Source organism: Nothoprocta perdicaria, unplaced genomic scaffold (genome assembly GCF_003342845.1).
Source record: "Nothoprocta perdicaria isolate Ctin4 unplaced genomic scaffold, notPer1 scaffold_9, whole genome shotgun sequence".
Taxonomy (NCBI): domain Eukaryota; kingdom Metazoa; phylum Chordata; class Aves; order Tinamiformes; family Tinamidae; genus Nothoprocta; species Nothoprocta perdicaria.
Genome location: NW_020456198.1, coordinates 8,136,013 through 8,160,226, shown reverse-complemented (window position 1 = coordinate 8,160,226; position 24,214 = coordinate 8,136,013). Strand labels below are relative to the sequence as shown.

At 40.6% G+C, this 24,214-nt stretch overlaps 1 protein-coding gene across 1 annotated transcript in view; it reads right to left on the bottom strand.

The window, feature by feature from the left end:
• The window catches only part of EEFSEC (eukaryotic elongation factor, selenocysteine-tRNA specific), a 103,520-nt gene that overhangs the window by 25,068 nt on the left and 54,238 nt on the right, over nt 1-24,214 (bottom strand). Inside the window, exon 6 of the mRNA XM_026052564.1 lies at nt 13,102-13,258. Within this exon, the coding sequence (XP_025908349.1) occupies nt 13,102-13,258 (157 nt within the window). The remainder of the gene's footprint in view (nt 1-13,101; nt 13,259-24,214) is intronic.

Genomic DNA, 24,214 nt, shown 5'->3' with positions numbered 1-24,214 from the left:
TGGAAGATAAAAGCCACCAGCAGCCAGGGGAAGAGTGTCTCCAGCCAACCAGCCATCAGCCACCACATTCAGAATTATTTCCACAGCAAAGCAAGTCCAGTTACTGGGAAAAACTTCCAGAAAAACTGAGCTTCAAACTGAGCGTGTTCACAGTCAATTTGAAGCCTTCCTGAAAGGCTCTTTTCACACATACCAAGCGCAGTGGCTGCCGGGCCCGCAGCCCCTTGCGGCCGAGGGGCACGTGTGGAGGCCACAGCTCCGCCGCTTGCAGGGCGGCCGGTGCCGGGATCCCACCCCAAGCCCCCGCGGGAGCTGCTGGGCAGCGGCCACTCCAGGGGGCAGTTGGCAGGACAGATGTTTCCTGCACAAACATGAGGCTGGTGACAAAGTTACAGATATTTTTAATGGATTGTGTTACCCCCATCTATCTTAGTGAATTGCCCATCTTGTAAAATTCTTCTAATTATGCTCTTATCTCCATTATCTAAAATTATTTATAGCGCTAATATCTTAGTTCCAAGCATTGGCTATAAACATTGCTGCATCGGTTACTAGACAGGATCCATGCACATGCAGACACACACACCCAGATGTGCACACTATTTGTCTCATGATGGCTCTGCAATGCTGCAACATGCTTTTATTTTCCCAAGATCCTCCTCTAAGGAAAAGCAAAGACTGCACAGAGCAGACCAAATCTGCCTTCCTCAAGGTTCTCTAGGAAATATTTTTTCAGGAGATGCTGCAACACGAAGATGTCCTGTATCTGAAGCCTCGCTGGTCATTTCCTTCTGGGGGAGCAGAGCAACCGCTGAGCCAGTTTGGCAGGACTAAGTGCTCCCTTAGATTAAGTTTCAGCATAATGTTCTCGATAGGAATCGCAGCGCCGTCCCTAAAGTGCAACGGGAGGGTAAAACGCCAGCCATCAAGACGGATGGTTTGTTTTTATTTTTATAGAGATTTTCTAAACCTCAACTTTCACCTCTTCGCCCCCATTCCCCTCCTGTTCTCAGCCACCTCCAATAGCCCCTCTGTTTCATTTAATAGAAACCTCTATTTCACAGCTCATGGATACATTTGGCTAAGAAGATAATCTTTGTGTTGGCTTCAGTTGCCACATTCTTGTTATCATATTAACACTGATTAAATACTAAACCCAGCATTTAAGTCAGAGCCCACACATTTAGAGTGACAAGATGTTTTTATTTTGACACTTCAGAAACTAAACCAATGTGAAAATGGACCCTTTCTGCCACACAAAACACCTCACCTGTGAGCACAGGTGCCAGCCCTATGGATTTTTACATGACATGTTACTTGAACAGCATTATCCTATTTTTGATATCCCTGGGCAAGGTTCCCTGGAAAACCTCTGGGACTGGGTCAGTCGTAACCCAGCTGAACTACCCTGTTGCTGCGACACTGCGGTGACAGCAGCAGGACTGGAAAGGTCACCCCAGATCCTGCACCCCAGATCCTCTGCAAAACATCTGGTGATGGCAACAGGAATTCACAGTCCACATTTGTGCCTCAGTTTCCTCCATCGGTAGGAAAGGACATCGCACAAGCTGTGATGTAGCTGTGAGGCTAGTTTATTAATATCTTGTCTGGGTCTTTGTGGCTACAGATCAGACTTGCTACAGAAACATCAAGTACAAATTGCTAGACACAGCAGCAAAATTTATTTCAACAAATTCTGGGATTCAAGCCAACTTCCCTACATGTCACATGCTAAAGCAGCCAGGCACATGCATGGCAAAGCGCCCTTCCCCTGGCCCTGAGCAGCCAACCTCTAACTCCAGAACGACTCCACGCAGAGGAGCACAGCAAAGCGACCCGCAGCCTCCCTCCCTCGCCCTGCGAGCAGGGGACCCGAGCCTGCTGAGAGGCACTCTGCCTCACAGCACCGTTCAGCACGTAACCATCGCTAACTCATTTCAAAATTAGAAATGGTCACTTATTCATCGTGGATTTAAGTCATTCAATTTAGTAAACGACCTCTATCAAGTCAACAGGACAAGCACAAGTTAGATTTAATCTCCAAGTTCTGGTGAAGTCACTGATTCTTAAAACTGCAATTCAAAAATGGCCTCAAGTCATCTTTGTGAGCAAATATCAAGTCAGATGATGAAGTGCAATAGTTATATTAGATGTGAAAATCATCCCTGAGTTACTGGAGACAAAATTAATCTTCAATGCACTTCGAATACCTCCAAGTACTAGTCACAGACATCCCCATTCCAGTACCTTTCCTAAAAATGGATGCACCACCTCCTGAAGGACTTTGGAGCAGCTGAGGTTACACCATGGTCAGGAAAGCTCCCCTGAGACGTCGGGAGGGTTAACCTAACCTTCGGAGAGCTGTATAAACAAACAGCTGAACATGGAGAGCCTTGAACCAAGGGACTGCTGTTTACCTAACCCCTGAACTGCAGGAGCCATCAATCCCTGCCTGATTAAAGCAAGGCGAGCGCTAGCCCGGCAGCCTGAGCCACCAGCCCGCGCCCCTTCGCAGCTTCTCGGGTCGGAGGAAGTTCCAACAGGCCCCATCCCGTAAATAAAACCCTTCTGGCTGGTGATAACTAAATTGTATTAAGACGGGCTCAGACAGCTTCAATTAGAAATCACTCATGGGGGTGGACCAAAACACCCTCAGTTTGCTTACAGCTGGCCTGTCCTCCTGCTCTTCTTTCCCAAATCAATTCCAACTACCTGGTTAAGTGAAACTAGTATGGAATCCATAACATGTCCCCAGCGGAGTAGCATGTCATGAAATTAAAACTACATCTGCATAAGGTACAAGTAAAAGCTTTATATTCAGAGATGCAGTAAGCAGGCTTTGAACAGGAAAAGTTTAAAGGTTTCTCTTTCTTTACTCATGCTCAAGTCTCTGTATAATCTCTGCATTATTCAATTTTGTCCTTTACGAAAGTCGGAGACAAGGTTACTTTGGGGTGCGCTGCTGTCGCATGCCGCCTTCTCAAATTAGGCCTCATCTCAAACCCGAGCAGCCAAGATCCAGAAATTGGAATATATGGAACGGAAGGACAGCGGACAACCATCAATGCCTGAGCCATGTCTAGTTAAAATTGGTCCTAGTTGTTAAACACAGCCTGCCCTTATCCGTATCTTCAAATGAATTCAACAAATGCCATTTTGGTGACATCTATAAAAGAAATGCATCTACCTTTTGTACACTGGTAATTTTTCTTCCTGAAAATTCCTTCACATTCTCTTGACAGTCCTGGGATAAAGACTGGTATTACTTCCCCTCTCCCCACCATATACCAAATCTTCAATCCTACTCTGAATGTTCACAATTTCAATATAGAAAAAGGAAAAAAATTGAAAAAGCAATTATGCCCTCAAAGTACCTTAGAATATCCTTGGAGCATAACAAGGAAAATAAGAAAAACTAGGGCAAAGAGTCACAGATTGGAGAATGAGGTATCAAATATCCACACGAACCCCAGAGGGACTATAATCTCTGTACATCTCCTGAAGAGGTACTTGTGAGAACACTCGATTGTAACAAGCCATGAAAAGAAAATCCCCAACTCATGACACACAGCCCGCTTCTGTCAGCAGGAACTTTATTCTTTAACACATTTTCAGTCCCTGAAACGTCCCTGAAAATATCTTCTTTCTCTGCTGCCAACAGTGTTGGCGCACACTGCTTGGCATAGCCCGTGTTATCCTTCTGCTAGCTTGCAGAGAAAATTTATTGCACTCAAAGAAAACAAATGCATATTTTGTGTTGTATTCGTATTATGATACCAACCCATACGCGCGGAGACTTTAGGAATACTTAGTCTCTCACCTAACATGCCCATACAGTAAGTGGTGAAAAGAGAGAGAGGAAATGCTATTTCCACAAATAGAAAATTGAGAAGGCAAGCAAATATATTCAGAAATACACAGTTGGCAGCAAAGCCAGGGACTAAATTATAAACCTCAGGGGCACAACAAAAGTTTTTTGCACTTCTATACAAAGACAGACAGTTAAGGACAAAACAGCAAAGTAAATAAAGGGAAGTCATGGGACCATTTTCTTGTTTTAGAGTGCTACAGGTTTTGGTTTTTTGCTTTTTTAAATATATTTACTTTATGAAAACAAAATGCAGGTGAGGCTGCTCAAAGGACAGAGAGGAATGGAGAGCAACAGGGGAGAAGGACAGAGAGAGACGAGCCAGCTTATGGTAACATCAGGAAAATGAACCTGGGTAGCTAATCAGTTGGGGCAGGGAAGAGCAGGTTCTCCAAATTACTCTTTGGCCAAATTGCCTTGCTTCCCAAATCTGTAGTAGCTGGAAGAAGGAAAAAAAAGAAAAAAAAAAAAAAAAAAAGAAGGAAGGAAAACTGGGGGCTAGAAGGTTTTAAAAATTTATTCTGATAAGATCCACAGCATAAAATGTATGGTATATGGAATACATATGATTGAATGTATAACTTTAGATAGTGTTAGTGGAAAGCCATTTCTAAATCACAATGATGGTTTCTCTTCTTTACCTATAACTTTTATGTAAGGTATTAAGAATTTTTCTGCATTTTTTTAAACAATGCGATAACCCTATAGGTTCAGCCAGGAATGTTTTTGTTGTTCATTTTGTACAAGAAGGCTTAAAAGCAGTCACCCCTATTCCGCATCAAAACATGCCCAGTATCCAGTGACACTCCAGTTATTTCCTTTTAAGCACTCAAATCACACTGTGAAAATACAAAGACTGCTTTACATAGATGCCCATAAAAATCAACGCACATGATTTAATAAAACTATTTCTTGTCCCAGGAAGAAAACGTGGTTCATCTCCTCAGTGTCAGCATTGCCAGGTACCTCCCTCCTAACCACTACACATGGGCAACTGCTGCAGGTCAGTCCAGGGGACAGAATGAGCTGCTCCTAAAGGACAGCAGTGAAATCTCAGCTTCTACCTGTGCCCAGGCTACTTAGCAGCCATTTCTCATTAAAATGAGTAATTCCCAAACAATACTCCTGTGAAACCATTGCAAGAACAAAGGCAATAACTATAAAATGTGCATTTGCCCAGCACATTTTTGGAGTCTCATTTTTGGCAGTCTCCCGGTAGAGCCTAGTCCCATAATTGGATCCCCGGGGATATTCTGAATCTCTCATGTGTAGCTGTATTAGTCCTCAGCCAGAAAGGGGTCTCTTCCCTCCCAGAAGTGCAGCTTTTAACAAATGAGCGGCAGTGAGCTCTCACTGTAATTAACAGGAAATCCTAATTTTCTTCTCAAACACGTACTTTTTTTCCACTCTTCTGAAGAAAACACTCTCAGTCCCTTCACACTTTTTCAGGGCACATACTGAAACCTCTCAACAGTTTCTGGTATCAAGCTAGACTACAGTTAAAATAAAACCAGAAAGTCACATTTGTTCTGGGGGATGTATGGTATTTCAGAAACTTTTTTTTGGTTTGTGTTCTAATGCTGCCAAGCAGAATTGTATAGACACGTAATAAAAAACATTGCTAGCTATATTCTTTCTCCAGAAAAAAAATGTTGTCACGCTTGGAATTACAGCGAAATAGTGTTGAATCTGCAAAATGAAACACCTAAAAAGACAACAAAAACAAACACAAGGTAGCACACGCATCCTGCCCCTGGGTGTGTATGGTACAATATCAAATTAAATATCTGTGTGAGGAGGACTCATCACATTGCTGCATAGTATGATCCAATGCAAGCAGTCTGCAATTTTAGCAGCATAAGTCCAGTGAAATCAAAATTAAATGCAAAATTTGGTCTATATATGGAATAAGATATTTGAGTCTTCAACTGATACAGCAAGGTCTCTCCACTTAAAGTGAACAGCATTCCAAATGACAGTGAGTTAAGATTTTTAAAACTTGAATATGTTTTTATTCTACAGTTGCAACTTTATGGGACTGTGCCACTACTGCACACACAAATTAGCACAGGATTATTTTTAGAGAGGAAATATATTTGCTCATTTCCGATTGAGTACTTCATTTTGTCACCCACTAACATATTTTCCTTTTTTCCTACCAAAGACTAATTTAGAGCTGAAGGACTCCTTTTAACAAAGAATTTCTTAAGCATGCTAAGCAAAGCTTAGGGCAGCCTGATGGGGTAGTTTACATGAAAGGAAACAAAGCTGCAAGATACTTGATAATTTGGCAGAGGTCACTGCCTCAGTTAGCAGCAATGGGATGGGCCTGGAACATCTACCATATGAACAAAGGCTTAGAGAGCTGGGCCTGTTCAGCCTGGAGAAGAGGAGGCTGAGGGGGGACCTGATCAGCGTGTATAAATACCTCAAGGGAGGCAGTGAGGAGGAGGGGGGCGGCCTCTTTTCAGTGGTGGGCAGGGATAGGACTAGAGGAAATGGCTTCAAACTGAAGCATCGGAAGTTCCACAGGAACTTAAGGAAGCATTTCTTCACTGTGAGGGTGACAAAGCACTGGAACAGGCTGCCCAGAGAGGTTGTGGAGTCTCCTTCTTTGGAGATCTTTAAAACCCGCTTGGATGCAGCCCTGTGCCACGTGCTCTAGGTGACCCTGCGTGAGCAGGGGGGTTGGACTCGATGACCTCTGAGGTCCCTTCCAACCTTCGGCATTCTATGATTCTATGGCAAAACCAAGCCGTGAGTGTGGCAGCTTGCTGAGCTACATCTGTTATCGGACACATCCTCACAAAGGAGCTGCACTGCGCAACCAGGACCAGGCAGTTCCATTTGCTGTGGTGGTATTCAAATATCAGCAGAGAAGCAGCCTTAAATATGCATTTTTCCTTTTTTTCTTTTTCTCTTCTTTTTTTGGTCAGGAATGCAGCTTTCAACAAACCACAGTCCCCTAGAGTAATAAGGAACACCTTAACTGGGAAGATGCACAACCACCGGAGACCCTACACAAAAGGAAGCTTTTACATCTGATATGCATGGCCTGAGTTTGCTGTGAGTGCAAGTTCCCTCTGGTGCGAGGAGAAGGTCCTTCCCTATGCAGGGCAGGAGAAGGTTCAGCTCACATTGCTCTTTAGCACCCACATACAATTCATCACGGAGCACCGTGATTTTTTCCCTGAGGAGCACCCATAACACTAGCTTCAAGGAAAGCACCACAGTCACTGGCGTGTGCAGCAAGCAGGAAGGAAACGCTGAGAGCGTGTCAAGCAGTGCAGGATACCAACAGCCCTCCCCGTTGGAGCAGTCTGTGCTGCTTGGGGGAAGGGTCTTCTGGGCATCAAGCAGCTTGCTGAAGGGTGAAGAGAGACCATTAATAAACTAACACTTCTTTGACTTTTGTCTTCATTCTGAAATAAATTTCACAAATCTTGGGTTTGATTCTGAGGAAGGGAAAAAAAAAGGAAGCACCATCCAAAAAACTAACATCAAGCAAACTGAATATTGAATCCCAAAAGCCAACACGGGCTGGCGGGATGTTACCTCTGAAAAGGTACTTTTGAGTTCTTCTGTCAAGCTTCCACATATAAATGCAATATAAATTCACCAAGAGATTTACATCATTACAGCTTATTCCACTCGAGAGGATCATATAGGCAAGTAAGGCTTCCCTGGCAATGATCTTCCCCCAGCCTCTGTCCATGTTAGACTAGCCAACTTTCACAAAGGAGAGAAGGAGATTTATGCCATGAAGTACCCCTTAAGGATTTCAGGTTTTGTTTGTTTTAGAGGATAGGGGAAGAGAGACTGTGGAAGAACAAGCAGAGCTAATCTCCAGCTTTTAAATAAAACAGCTACACAAATTTCTTTGCCCTTGGGCTTTTGTTTCTCCTCTTGACTGAAATCCCACTCAGCCTCACCTGATACTGACAGGGATGGCAACCTACCAGGCCCTTGCAGCCAACGTTTTATTTTCTTATATTAGGAGACAGCCAGGGCAAACATGGACTTCAATGTGCCTAAATTCAGCCTAAAAAAGGTTCTTATTTTAGTGCAATGCAAAGAATTGCAAATGTCAGGATCTCCCACTGAAAAAAATGCTGCTTAGTGACAGAATGTTCATTATTCTCAGTGCAATGGAAAAAGTTGAGACTGTCCTATTCCTGCTGCTATCAGTAAAGACTGCCCCCAAATTACAGCTTGAAATATGCTATTTACTTTTGACTGTTTGAAGTTCATCTGTATCTGAAGGTATCTTCAAGATACAGATCTTGAGATACAGAAATACCACTCTGAAGACACAACTCCTCCTCAATACATTAAGAAAAAAGAGGGGAAATAAATAATAGTTACTATTTCTATCCTTAATTTCATGTAAAAATGAGCGTGTCTCAAGAACAAAAGCACGTTGGTTAATTCATTGTACTTTACATCATCTTATACCAACACTGCAAGATCCCCGAGGCCCTGCGACCCCTGAACTAAGAACAACACTACGAGTCAAGAGCTGACTTCCGTGATACATTCAGCGCTTCAAGAAGGAAAAGCAGTGAAAAGAGACTTGCTCTCATATATGCACTCGCACTTATAAATGGAACACTATAAAACTGGCACAATAGAGACGGTCACAAACAAGTTTGTCTTCACCTGTTTTAAGAAACTTAAAGACTACCATTATCACGAACAGGTATGAACAATTCCAAAGTAAAAAAGCACCCATTCCAATTTTCTCACTTGTATCTCCGCCTGTGAGGAGTGTGCATTTTATTACATTTAAATTCGCTCAATTCAGAAATGAGCTGAACTGTTATGAATTGTTAGATATGCACCACTTCTTTCGCATTAGGAAATAATGTAGCTTTTTAGCACATCTCATGTATAGCATTTTTTAGTGTACTGAACTCAAGAACAGTAGCAAAAAATTGCAGTCAAACACACTACAGTGCAACAGAAAGGATGAATACTTTACTAAAAACTAGATAAGGAAAGTCTGAAAGGAAAGCGAACTGTGCCTGAGATCATGTATGTCCCAATTAGATTTTCAAAGCTGCTATATTTTACAACAAACAAGACAAACAACCCACAGGAACCAATGCAACCGGCACAGCTAGAGCCAATGGGTTAAGCGATGTCATGAGACTCACCAAATCAGATGACTATTTTGCAAACCAAACCGAGTCTGACAGAGCAAGCTAGTGAGGTTTGACAGGGTAAAGTATCAGACAAGTGATTTACAAAAGCAGCACTGATCGAAAACTTCAATGACTCACTGAACTTTTCTGTGAATTTCTTAACTCGCATGAGAATCCTATGTGCAACACATTGAAATAACCATCTTCCAGTGATGGTTATTGTTAGCTTTTAAAAGAATAAGACATTTAAACACACAGCTTCAGTCTTCCCAAACTGGTCCGGGACTTGGAAGGTGAATGATGCTTCCCACTCGTTCACCAGACTTGCAAAACGCAGCGCCCCCACTCTCAGCTGCTACAGATCACCCATCTCAACGAGATGAGCTCCATTCGTGGCTCATACACACTTGCAAACTGGCAAAGCAGGGATTTTTAAATTTTCTTTTAAATTCTGTTTAAGCTGTAAATTCACAAGAGCTCTGCTTATGTCCCCTTTTTATGCATTTGACAAAACTAATCTGAAAACTAAACTATTTTGTAAAGCAATACATCTTGAAACTTTTTCTTCTGTTAGAGCATAAATAGCTCCACAATGCAGCTCTACAGAGTAGCAGATGTGCCAGCTAACATGCTGCCACACACACATACTCATATTTTTTAAAATTAGATAGCACTGTAAAGAGTGTCAAAAGTTCTCTCTCGTCATTCAGGCAATTCAAGTTTACCTGAACAAACATACACTGCTTTTCCCATTACCACTATCCTTGGGTTTTTTTTTTTCTTTTACCCTCAAACAGACACTCCTGAACACCTACACTGAACTCTGTATGAGTACTCTAAACACAGAACTTGAGCATCTTCCTCTGCAAAGCTGATTCTGCAGTGCCAGACATCTCTGCTAGGTTACATCTCTCAATAAGCAAGCTACACTTGGTTTTGTATCATGCACTTAGCCTTGGTTCTACCTCCTTAGACCACCCGAAGGGATTTTGCTCCATTAGGCTCTTCAAGTACTCTCAGATAATAGTATCTCCCACTTAAACGTCATTTAGCCAAGTTTCATGCGCTTCTTTTCATCTGCTTTCCCTCATAAATCAATCCCTTCAGTCTCTTCAGCATTCTTGTTGCTCTTCCTTGAATTTCTTCCAAACTGCTGACATCTTTCTGGGGCTGAGGAGCTTCTAATTGCATGCTGTGTTCTAGACACTTTTTTTGTTTGTTTTAACTCTAAAAGAAGATAATTGAACCCTTTCAAGACATATCAATGCTCCAATTGTAAAATAAAACTAATCAGGGGTTTCATGATTTTTTTTTTTTTCCAGAACAGATAATTAGCCCCATTTTACTGAACAGAGAGTATCTTAATTACTGTTACACACAAGCAGAGCCAGAAAAAGCAGCAGATCCTGTGTTCCATCATTCCCGGTTCCAAGGTCTGCCAAGTTTCAGCCCACAGAAAACAACACACACAAGATCCTCCAAATGAGGTCTACAGTGAAATGAGCCATTCCCCAGTGACGAGGGAACGCGTGGAGACCGCAGCACGTCCTCGTGGGAGCAAACGTGGTGCTCGAGGCTGTGGCCACTAGCAACGGTATCAGAACAACCCCTGGACGATGCTGCAACGTGTGGCCTGCAACAGCCCAGGTACGTGTCTCCAATACGTCTACCTGATTTTTAGAGGAACATCTGCAAACAGTAAAAGCAGCCTTCAGCTATCCTAAGGTTAACTACCTAAACAAGCTATTCAATTCAAGAGGTTAAGGCTGGTTTTAAGTAAGACGAGACTGACTGACTGCCAGGCTGAGGCAGTTAAGGCAGTTTCAACTTGCACATTTCCTTCCCTTCCCTCCCATTCTCTGATATAGTTGTGAAGGAATTACCAAAAGTAAATATATATATATATACACACACACACGTATATAGAGAGAAGAAAGACTTCTTCACAAAAGAAACCTGTAAAACAGAAAATGAGTGGAACCAAGCTGAAGAATAGGGGAGAGGGAAAGAAGAATCAGATCAGTTAAATGTAATATATAAAGAAAGAAAACCCACAAACAGGATGCAGACGCATTAAAAAAGCAACACTGACCTAACAAAGGAATGTGAACTGCAGTTGACTTAAACAGCATCACAGCAATAGCCCTCCCCCTACACACAAATCTTCCTAACTCTTAAAGAAACAGCTATTTAGACCCTTCCAAATTCCGTGATTTTTCCCTCCTAACCATGTTTTGCTAGACATCTGAGTGAGCCAATTTAACTTATTGCCCCTTCTTTCTAGAGAGTTAAAGCATCCAAATTTGATCTAGGCTAAAGAAAAATCAAAGTTACATTATTCTGCCTACTTTATAGAAATACTAAGTTCCAATATTCTGCATAGTCTTCTCTTTGGATGAGCAGACACTATAAAGGGCCCTCTGTTTCATCAGGAACACCAGGAAAACACAGGATTAGATAGGGAACAGCTTGGTAAAATGCGTAATTTCTTTCTATGTTAACTCAGCTTGAAAACTAAAAATCCATTTTCTAAATTTGAGTGCTATTTCCTTACAGAGCTGCTGGTTCACAGTTCTAGCTCCTTCTTGCATCAACAACAAGAAAGACTCCTCCTCATGAGGCTCCTCCCTATCCACAAAGGGAAGAGTCTGCTCAATTCAGTATCTTCCCGCATGAGCAACAAAACTGCCAGCTGCTCAGTCCACCATCACTGTAAAAGCAAAATTACCAGAAATGCTACGTTTTTAAAGGTCTCATCTTGGTTTTCAGCCTAAACGGCTTCCAACGGGGCAGCCCATTCACACACTATTTCACCACCTACTGGAAGCTACCCATCTTAGCAAACATCTAAAAGCTTTTTCACAATAGAGAAATGAAATGAAATAACAAAGCTTTCCCACATCAGGGAAAAAAATCCAGTGCAGTTTCTTTAAATAAGCATTGTGTCTGGTAATGGGCTTTCAGCTCAACTTATAAAGTCTGCCATTTGGTGACAAAACTGGAATTACTGCATCTTGGAGAGAAAACAGGAGCTTTTTGCTTAGCCAGAAATTCTGACCGACAACTCAAAAGGCTATTTGTGCTAAAGGCCAAATTTAATACATTTGCAACCAGAAGTCCAAAGTCAAATAGAGAATTGTCCATCTTTGGCCAGAAATCAGGAACCTACAGTTTCCTCTCTAGGTCAGTTGGTGCTTGTTCGCTGCCACACAACATTGCGCTTCCTTTTCTCCCCAGTGCTACAGGGGTAGTTTTGCTCAACTGCCCAGGAGGAGTGGAGGATTAACTGTGCTGAAAACACTAGAGAAATGCAAAGTCCTACTAGCATTATGCTACTAGCATTGTTGAAATATCCTACAATCTGCAGTAAATGCAGCACTTACCATCACTATTCAGAGGAGCAAAATAACTTTCCATTCTCAACAGTAAAGCAAAAACCAACAGCAGTGATACCTCTTATGAAGTCCAGCACCAATCATTCCCTGTGCTCCAAGCTAAGAAGGCAGAAATCCTTACAGCAGTTCATCAAAGATTAAAAATACAGTGCTGCATAAAATTACAAAACAAGAAGACACAAGCCATAAAAAACCCTTGAGATCCTGAAAAGCTCCTTCATTTGCAGTTTCTGCTTGAAGGCAAGAAAGGTAATAACATGCAGAAGAGTGAACCTAAGGAACTTACAAGCAGAATGTTGTATTTAATAAGTAGCTATAAGTAAAAACAGGTTTGTTTAACTTCACCTGCTCAGGAAGGCTCTGTTGAAAACCACACATCCTTTAAAAGCAGAGATTTCCACAAGCCTTTCCTGAACACAGCATTATTCCTGTTACCAATACTTAAGCAGAAGTCCTTTTTAGACCCACGTTTGCCTATAGGCAGACATGGCTTCAGGTCACTAAATCTCATTGAGTCATAACCACCATGATTTAATTAAAGGAGGTATGATCCACCAAATATTCACTGTCTACACAGTGTGAGCTGATGCCACAGCCTTTAGGAAACTACTGGATATATCCAGACTTGCAGTGTGGAAAGATCCTCTACATTTGACACAGATTTATGTCTGTTCATAGAAGAACGAGCACCTACCTGGAATTCGGATTTTAAATTTGCCGCTTTGTCCAAAACCACCTTCTATTACTCCATCTTCTCCTGTCGATAGTTTGACTTTTAGACCCACAAAAATTTGGATGTTTGTTTCCTTTTTAAACAGTGAACGACCAATCACACTGTAATCATCCATCACCTGCAAAAGAAATATGACTTCATGAGTCTACTACAGCTTAAAGTGACATGAAAAATTACACCTATGAGATGCACTACAGTTTGGTGACTTTCACCACTCTGTCTTTGAAAAACCATTTACCCACTACTGAACAAAGAGTATTAGATTAGATTAGAACAGCTCAGGCTTAAATAAAATTTGTATCCTCAGCTAGAGCAGGCTAAAGGAATTTATTTCTGCTTTTATCTCCTTTTTTACAATATGGAGAAAATGAAATGCACCTCAAATGTGATGCCACAAATGGTTAATTAAAATCTGTTATTTGCTTTAAAATCTTTCTGGGAAAGGCACTTAAGTACTAACATACACACAAAGTTCATTTCACCATTCATTCCATCAGCAAGGGCATTATCTCCTATATAAATATTCTTTGTCTCTCAACTCCAGAAATGTGTTCAAACAACTACACTTTCAAAGGGGTGATGGAATTACTCATTTTCTAAATACAACCTTTTAAACCTTTTTTTTAAATCTTAAGTCACCTTTACACACACACACAGATTTGTTAAACTAAAAACCTAGGACCATTGTATCCGATTTTAATTTCAAGGTTTGTCCCCCAGCAGGAGGGAAGGTCACACATGCGAGTCCTTAATGAAGGTGCCAGATGCAGGGGCAGCAGGGTTGGTGGGCAGGGCAAGATGGGACTATCCTCCCGCGGGCCTTACGAAGCACACGGTGCAGTCAGGTGAGCCCGATGCTACAGGCCGGAACATCCTTGTTTGCTTAAAACCTGCAGTTACTCCATTGTGTAAATACTGCAAGAGATTTTATTTACTTATCAGAAATGATAATACTTAAATTTTTCTGTGATTTTTCCTTCTGACAAAAGTTGCTATTCTCTTCCTCACATCTTAGAAACAATTTGTAGCTAACTTTAGAGCTTCAAAGAGCAAAGTTACCATGAATAACAGTCAAGAGCTGCAACAGATTCTGAACACTCCTTTTATTCAGTCTAAAGGATGACTCTACACATTGCAGTGATCCTCCTTTCCTAAACCCTCTTCCACAAACTGTAGTTGTTTTACAGACTCAAATTCCTAACTTTTTAAAAAGTTACATAGTTATGCCTATATTTCCATGTCAAAAGACTTGATCAGTCCATAGCATAACATTAAATCTAGTATTGTAAGTTAAATCTTGTATTTGTCTGAAGCAGGGTTCACTTATTCAGCTATAATCATCCTCAAAAGGATCATGCAGTAACACAGAGGACCGGCCGCACCAGCACCCCCCTAACCACATACAGGAACTAAAATAGAGCTTGTCAGCTCTTAATGGCAATACTCTTGGCAATCCCTGGCTTTAAAATTTAAACTAGTATTTTTATTAAAGCAACTGATATAGTTGGAAGAAAATAAAGCTTTCAGTTGCATAAGCCTTTCTTTGAGGATGCAACACAAGCCTAGCTGTTCGCTCTGACTTGGGAGAGCATTTGGTCTCAAAAAGTGTCATTTTTCCAATCATATCAACTGCTCACATATAAGTGACCTGCACCTATAAGTCATTATTCCTAGAACAGTTTGAACATCCCTCTTCTCCACTGCTTGCTATTTGCTTCTCATTCCAAGTAACTGAAACGCAAGCAGTCTCTTATACTTCCGTAAGGATTTCTCCACATACCTCTTATTACCTTAGTCATCCCCCAAATGGAACAGGAAGATCATAACCCACAATACACACACAGAGGACCATCAAAGCTCTCCTTTAATTAAGAACCTGAACTGTAAGGTGAGTAGTTTTATTAAGATGGTTCAGTTTTGCCTCTCTCACAGGACCGTCAAAAAAAAAATTCAGAGCAACTTCTGTGAACGAGTGTTGTACACAGCAGGTATTTGAGTGAACCAACAATGAAAAACTGAGGTAAATGGATATGATAATAATAAAAGTTACCATTGAAGTGTCAGACTCACTTAATGCTTTAAAACAAAACACCTAGACTCCTCTTAAAATAAAATGTTCTTCTTAGGGTCTTGCACTTGCATGCCATGCCCAGCACTGCAATTGCAAATATCCTGGGACAAGGAAGTCACTTGCATTGCTCCTTTCATTGGGCTGGTCAGCATGTAAGAAAAGTCCTCCTCTAGCTGATTGTTAATATTCCATTCCATCCAACATACCAACATTATTCCTTTTGTATTTCAAAAGGCTATTTGGGGAAAAATAAATATTGCTTTAACAGCTGTAAGATAATAGGAAATCAGTAAGCTGAGTGGCAGTCAGAAACCAAACCTTCATGTCCTGGAGCTTCAGTCCCCTGCAGTAAATAATACACACACAGACAGACACACACCCCAGTGTAACACCAAGGACAACTAAATGAGAGAACATCAGCTGTAACAGGAACTGTGATAACTGATGAGTCTCTGCAGTAAAATAAATGAGTGAAGGAGGTAGAACTCACAGGTAATTCCTATGAAGAAGTCCTCATCTTCTCAACTGTAAGAGTTTTATAATAAAAGATTTTTTTTTTAGGTTTTCTTTTTTTTTGTAGAAAGCTACATAAACATGGGTTGTTCTCTCAATCAAAACTCAACACTTCCAATTACCTTACCATCAATTTACCTCCAATTGCTGGATTTTAAGTTAAAGCTCTTCAAGTTCTCAGAGCATCTACAATAGCAATCGCTTTGCCTATTAAGTGAATGGTCTTTTGGGAGATCTTTCTGCTTCTCTCATACGCTCCCTTTTTTTTTTTTTATAAAACATTATTAACTTAAAAAGTCAAATGCCACAAAGACAGTACGGGAGATGTAGCCTGTTCTGAAGCAACAACAAGGGGCCTAGCAATGAGGGCAGACTAATTTTATTAACTTCAGGGAAACTTCAAAAAGCTTTAGGGCTTTAATGCCAGACAGAGACGACCCCAAAAGTCAGTTTAAGTGCTGCATAAACAAAGGATTAAGGCAAGAAAAAGCTGAAGGCTCCTTGCATTTCTTGTTTATATTGTCATATGACCTAGTGGGAGTGGGAGAGGGCTGCCTCCCTGACTTTAATCCCCCACGGTGTACGGTGGCGTTTCAGTTCACTGACCTACATTACGATAATATTTTTTTAAATTTATGGGCAGAGGTGCAGCATCAAACTCAAGATTTTTTTTTTTTTTTTTTAATGAGGGGAAGGGGTGCACAGAGTGGGAGGGAAATATCCAGAAGAGGAGTTTTTTTGACTGGAGTCGTCTCTCTCTCACACTGAGGTTAGATCAGCAGCTTAGAAAGGGATTTCAAGTTCAAAGCGAACTTCTCTGCTACTCTTGTTTTATGGCTTAGACCAGAGGACACAATAGCATTGGGTTTATTAAATATCCCTTCCCACTTGGCTTTTGCGTTTGCAGGAAAAAAGTAAACACAGTTTATTGCCATAGGTGAAGCATGTGCATCTCAGGCACATAACACTTCTGCTAATACCAAGACGTTTGTGTACCAGACCTCACTCCCCATTTAACAGTACCTACGCTACAGTATTATGTTTGCCAAATAGCAATTAATAGGACAGCACTGGTACTCTGTGCAACTTACAGGGCAATTTCAAGGAACACAAAAAAACAGCTTTTCTTTCTGAGCAGGAATAGCAAACCTTACTGTCTGGCCTGTTAAAGCGCTCTTATTTTTAAGGTGACTTAAAAGTTAATGTCTCTGAACAGCCTTTCAAACAGCCCAACATTTTGAGGGTAAACTCCTCCAGATCTTAACCCATGTGTAGAGAAAACAAGGAGCTCGGAACAGAAAAGCACAAAAGAGAAAGCAGAATGGTCCCAAAAGAGAGATGGGAAAGTTACAACATAAGGTAAAGATACTGCATTGCAAATATTAGAAGGAAACAGAGAATAGTATTTTCCAATTTAATAAGATTATGCTGTTTAAAAACTGAAATAAAACCAATTAGAATTGAAATAAATGATAAAAAACAGGTTTGGGCAATATTCTGGACAAACAGAAAAAATAGCCAATTGGAGCTAATGCAGAGAACATCAGTGGGAGGAGGAAGACTAGTAACCTAAGGGTAGCACTAAAGATGAAAGTATTTTCACTGTTTTTTTTACTTCACAAAAGATCCACTTGAGACATCTTCATCTCACAGTCAATGACAGATCATTTATTTCAAGAAAACAATTTCAGAACACATTTCATTTCTGTGTCAGAAGTGGGAATATTTTGAATGCTGCAAATTCCTTTTCTTCATGTAAAAAAAAATGTAGGCTCATATATTGGAAAAAAATGACTATAAACAGAACTCCAAGGGGATGAAGGAGAGAGGAACTGACAGGTTTTCACCAACAGTTGGGTGTGTGGATTTGAAAACACCTGGAAGGCTGTTACCAGGAGAATCCAGAACCATTCCAGTGCTACTTCAGTGGCCGAAGAGCACTCCAGACGCTTGCGTCAACTATTTTCAATTATTTTAACTATGGCAATCACAGGTTCTGAGAATCTAAATATGCAAAAGAAAATACTAATGTGATGCAGTAAGTTTCATTTTGGACAGTGCATAAATCTAGTGTACAGCAGGAAGTCCACAAGTAATAGGAATTTATGTCTCTAGAGGAAACTGCTCCCGAATGACTTCAGGAGGGCAGAAAGACACAAAGAGCAAAATTCTCCCTGAAGTTAAACAGGCAGCAAGGAGAGTCCCAGGACAGGCTGAAGAAACTAATGCAAAGGGAGAAGAGAGACTGGGCTCTTGACTTGCTTTCCTTTCCAAGTACAGCACATGGATATGCAAAACCACCAAGTATGTCCTACAAAAATACCACACATGTCCCAAGCCTCAACGTTGTCCAACTCCAGCACATTGATCCACTGCCCATCTTACACTTGGAAGAAAGCAGCCAAGGAGAAAAGTTATGGTCAGGATTTCATACCAGCATTCTAAACTCCAGAGACTGTTTTCTCCCTAGTGCAAGTTTTTCTTCCTGACATTTGGTTAAAATAGCCATCAACAGCAAGCAACTCAAGTCTGTGCTACACTGCTGGACATCTGCAACCCAAATCCTAGTGAAGGTGTAAAGGGATGGTTATAGTCCAGTTATATGTGTGGGTTTAGTTTTACTTCACCCTTCTTACTTTAAAAATGCCTAGGTTTTATATAAATGTAATTTCCTAAGTTATTTAAGTTGCAAAACTGGGCACTTAGGAAGTTAAGAAATGCCAGATGTCCATACAACCTTAATTGTGCCCCTCTTTGATATGCCCCATGATATAGTCTTTACATGACCACATCCAAAAAAATTTCACAGGAACCCTGCCTTATTAACTGCCCAGCATAGAGGCACAGGGGAAAAGAATTAATGTTGCATAGGCAACTGTAAATCTGGCATTTCCTAACTTTCAAGTGCTTGATTTTGCAATCTAAGTAACATTCTAAATTTATTTTTGTATCCAATAAATAGAATGGTGTATTGGTTGCCTTGCTGACAAACCGATTCCCCCACAGGTGACTCCTACACAACCTCAGAAAAATCAAGACCAGCTGTCCATACACTTGTAAGACCCAAAAGCATGTCCACATTTTAAATTTAATAATATAAATAATAACCATAGGTGTTACTCAAACCTTGCAAAATTCTGCTACACAGTCATGTGGAACAAGCTGTTCTTTTGTTGGTGAGTGAACAAAATACCAATCTCCTCATATAAGCAAACAGATTCCGTGGCTAGTATGTTTTTATGACAAATTTATTAAACTCTGTTAATCCTTATGCTGTGACAGTCAATAAATATCACCACCCTTTTCTCAGTACTGCTTCACAGAAATAGAATTTCTTCTTAATGAGCACAGCAGCCCTCCCTTTCCTCACGAAATTTCACACAACTTTTTACTCAAGAGTAGAACAAGAGCCAATAAATGCATCTTTTATATTTCCATTTTACAATGCATTTTAACTAGTGAATGTGCTGTGCACTCCTGTTCACCTGATTGCCTTCATCTTTGTATTATTACCGTATTTAGCATACCATCAGCAGCCAAGCAGAACCAAACAAACTCATGTTCAGACTTCAAAGCAGGAAAAATATTAATTGTGGCGTCTGAGTGTTCCGAGTAGATGGAGCAACATCCCCCCATTCTCCCGACAGGAGTCAGGGAAGGTTTTGCAGCCAGCCCAGGTCCCTGCAGGCAGGAGCACCCAATTAGCTTTCGTTGTACAGCCTGGGCTTGTTCCTCGCTCTCTCTGTGCCCAGGTTAGTCTGCACATGAGATCAGTCACCTAGATTCTCTCTGCAGAAAGGGTCACTGGCCGGCTCACATGGTGCTCGATTCGCACATGCCCTGCTTGGAAACTGCAGTGCAGCTCCAAGAAAACAACAGACTAGGCAACAGCTCTCAAGCCAGCAAAACATTCTTATTTCTAACTACTTAAACAGATATCCATACAATGTGCTTCTGTGTTCGTGATGGTACCACTCCTTCGACCCCAAACAGGCAAAAGAAAATGTAAAGAATAGTATTAGAGCAATAAACATTTATGCAGTGCACAGACACAACTCCGTGGAGTATATTTGGGTGCTACTGAAAATATACCTGAAAATGCTGTCAAAAAAGTGCGCCAAAACTGTTCATTAATGATACTCTATTCAGTAGTCTTCTCAGACCGAACACTCAACGATCCGTCACATTAACCAATGGTCTCTGGAAGCAAACTTTTCTCCCCTGGAGACGTTTCTATCACACCAATGTTTCAGCAATTAATAAAATACTATCATCAAGCAGTGAGTGGTATTTCTCTCCTCTAGAAAGTGAGCCTGCTAGGTACACAACAGACAGACACAGCTACACTCCGTCCCCTTGCATGTGAGCTTGGGGAACTCACTACCCAGACTTGGTGCAGACATAAGAAAAACTGACATGCCATGACATATGGAAACTGCTGAGGAAACAAGTGCAGGTTGGTTTCCACCATATAAGCAACACCTAAAGACAAGGCGAATGAGAAATATATAGAAAACCTGAACTATACCAAGAGAATTAATTCTCCTTTTGATGTCAAAAGGATGCAGAGAAAGTAGTAATTATGCAGCATCTTTAGGAAAGACAAGTCCATTCTCATAGAAAATATTCTATCATATTAAAATGCAAAACAATTGCAGCTGAGGTATGCATGTATTTTTACTAAACAAGCTGGAAAGCGCCGAAAGTGCAGCTTGTGCTATGCAAACAGGGCAGGAGTTTTCCTTCTCCTTTTGTTTCTACCACAGAGTGACTGATTTATGAGCATCCTCCACAATAGAGCCCTGTGACAACTATCCCAAGATAAATCCTGCTTATGCAAACATTTTCAAAACCAGCAGAACATCTGAGTCATGTAAGAAAGTATAATAGGCTGCTGCAGGTCACCCTGCAGTCGACACTCACTGCACTCAAGCTGCAGGTCCAAGAAAAATAAATAAATAAATAAAAGGATTTATCCCAGGACTGATTAGTTGCTTTGCAAGTCAGATAGAAATTAGGCTGCAACGCTGTTCAGAGGTGAAATTCTGATAGGGAGCTATCCCAGAGGTGGTGCTATGGTTAATGCAAGCCTTTTTTCCCCACCAAAACTAAGAATTGGCTTTGAGGGGAGCATCTTTGGAAGTCCAAGATGACCCAGAGAGGAGCATATTCTGATTTTCATTAGAATAAATCTGTAGGAGTTAGTTTTAACACCCAAACAGAAGAAGCATCCACACATTCAGGTAGCAGTTTAAATAAAGCAGCTCAAGTTCTAATTCCAGTTTGAATCACGCAACTCTCTCAGAACCAAGATGCAATTCCAGGATGCATGCAGGTCAAAAAAAACCTCTATCCTACTGTGAAGCAAGTTTTCTGTACAGTCAAACAGTGACCAGCTTAATCAAAATGCAGATTCCAAGTATGTTTTTAAAGCAAATCTATCAGATATTACAGTAGTAAAAACTAAAACAACAAACAAAAACCAAAGAAGAAACAATGATGACAAAGAGGCTGTGATACACAGCAGACAGGTAAGTCTGAAAAGCCCTGTGAATAACATATTTAATTCTCTCTCTCTGATCTCTCATAGCATTGAAGAGGCAAGACAGCAAAGGAAACAGTGCACAGCAGAAAACATGTTGAAGGGTACATGAATTTCTGTAGAATATCTACCATGACTTGAACAGATGAGAGGCCAGTAAGTCAATGCATTAGTTTTCAGTAAAATATATTAATTCAAGACCATCTGCCATTTTATGTACAATTTTTACTTCTTAAAATATGGATTTGATTTCTATATGAAAGAGCAAAGAATGTTACACTTGCCCTTAGAGGACCAAAAAGGGTATCAAGAAAAAAATGCTTTTATTAAAAAAAAAGAAAAAATCACAAAAACCTTGAAATCCAGCAGACAGGGAGGGCACAGCCCCAGAGGGGCCACAAAAACAAAGTACTGTGATGCTGAAACTTAATGAATTTACAATTCCTTTTATTTCATCAAGTCTCTGATATTAATCTGAATAGCAACACAAAACCAAGCTATAAATGCCTGCCTTCTCCTGAGCAAACTGCTAGTCATGCTGCAAGGAATTATTTAATTTTAGCAAGAAGCAAGGGTTTTAGGAGAGCCGACAACAAATTAAGTTCAATAGTTTACAAATGGCTACCATAACATCGCACTACAGTCCAGTTAGGAAAGGATGTTCCTCCCCAGTGCTCAATGGGACGACAGAAGGGACCTGCCCCTGCCACCCTCTCCCCCAGACCCTTGCAGGAAGCCATGAAGCTCATTTCCCCCAGCAGAACTCTCCAGAGGGAAAGGTCATTTCTCATGAAGGTAACACATTTTCTAATTATTATTTTTTCTGCCTCCCAAGGGAGATGAGGAGGGGGGAGCTTCCTTGCTCAGAGAGAATGAAATTTTCCTGCGTCAGTGCCAAGAACAGACACCCTAACTTCAGTGTTCCTAATCTCCAGCCATCCATCAGCAGCAGGGTGGTACCTTCTGATTCAGACTTTCTATTAGCTAGTGACTTTGTGTACTAAAAAAAGTCATTGTACCACCCAATTGTTCCTGCTGCTCTGCAAAAGCAAGGATTTAGTAGCTACCTCAGTAAGTGCGGTAAGTGCTTCCCCAGCGGATGTTTTATGACCAACACCATCCTCTTCCCACCAGCTCCCAAGTGCCCACATGCCCCTCCAACTCACTGCGAGCTTTTGCTACAGCAACATTCACTGCAAGGTCCTTTCCGCATGTCAGGGAAAATCCTAACTTTGTGTGACTTAGAGTGCACAAGGAGCAGGATATGAGGGCTAACCTACTTCTGCAGGTAAAGGGATGCTTTGGGGTCAGCCACTCACTTATAGAGCCAGTTGTAGCCCCATTGACAGGGATTGAGGCCTTTATTGAGTGCCTGCTGCATGAAAGCTAAAAAAAAAAAAAAAAAAAAAAAAAAAAAAAAAAAAAAAAAAAAAAAAATAACAAAAAAAAAAAAAAAAAAAAAAAAAAAAAAAAGAGAGAGAGAGAGAGATAAAATAACTTCCATAGCATAGGAATGTATCAAAACATTGTACAAATATATATCAGCCAAACAAGTTGCAGCTCTCAAATAACACATATTCATTGGTTATTTTCCAGAAATAATATTTGAACAGTTTAGCATTAATCAATAATTTACAGAATAAAATCAATAGTAGAATAAGTGAAAGTAAGCTCAAGGCCAGCTACAAAGTCTGTTAACCCAATCAAACAAACCCCATTCATACAGTTAGCATTCTACAAGTTTTCAAGTCCTACAGAGAAGTACCAGGCATTGGGAGAAAAAAAAATAACAAAAAAATTTTAAATTAAAAAAAATCCAAGACCAGTTCGTATCAGTTAAACAAAACAAACAAAACAAAAAGCCAGCACGGGTTTCAATGCTTCACACAGCTTTGTTCGCCCTCATCTTCCAAACAGCCACAGAGAAACAAAGGGAACTGGTTTGCCAGGTCTCTCTAGATCTTGGCAGCATGGCCCATCAACAAGGAACAGTCTTAGTAAAGAACAAAAATGTTTCGAGAGTTCAGACAGCACCATAGAAGAAGAAAACATAAGAAGATGGAGAATATAATTTAACAAGATGAAAAATCAGCAGCATTTATATAGTCATAATAAGCTTAGGCCAGAAGGACAGCACCCTTTCTGTCTCTTGCTCTGCTTCAACATCCCCATCTGAGCAGATCTCTCAAAAGGAAACCACCTCTACCAACACACTTACCAAGACTTTAAGAAGCAGCTACCGATTTTGTGACCCCCATATAATCCAGTTTAATATAGGTAACATTTTTGGAAGACTATAGCTATTCTCCTCTAACTGCTTTACTTGCTAGTGCCAACACTGGCATCCAAAAACACCACAAAATTTTAGTTCCTTTGAAGATGATAGCCTCCAAAGTCAGTAATGGAACATAAAGTAGAAACTGCTTTGAAGAAAGCTAAAGCTAAAAACCTAGTAGCCTCTGAAAGAAGAGGGGAAAACATTAATTGTGTGAGTAATTAATAGAGCGAGAAGCTTAGAAAAGAACCTCGCTAATTCAAAATCATGCCCTGGCAGGGAACATGGTTTATTTTACTACTACATATTAGTGAAACAAACCAACAAAAAGGTATTCAAGAAGCCTGCATTATAAACTGCAACCCTGACAAGCTGTTTTGATGAGTGTTTAGTTTTCTGTAGTGCAGGACAACTATTATGAAGTATCCAATGCAATCCCATGAATTTCAAATAAGAAGGAAGGACGCTAAAGGTCTTGTTCACACAAGCAAGTTTTGGTTTCAGAATATAAAGATTAGTAAACTCTTTACACTAAAATTAACAAAAAGGATTTACATATCATACCAATGCATCAAGTACACATTAAAATTTACACTATCTCCATTTAGAGGTAACCAAGTTATTTAAATACTTCACATTTCCATGCATTCCAGTTTTACCATTCATTATGAAA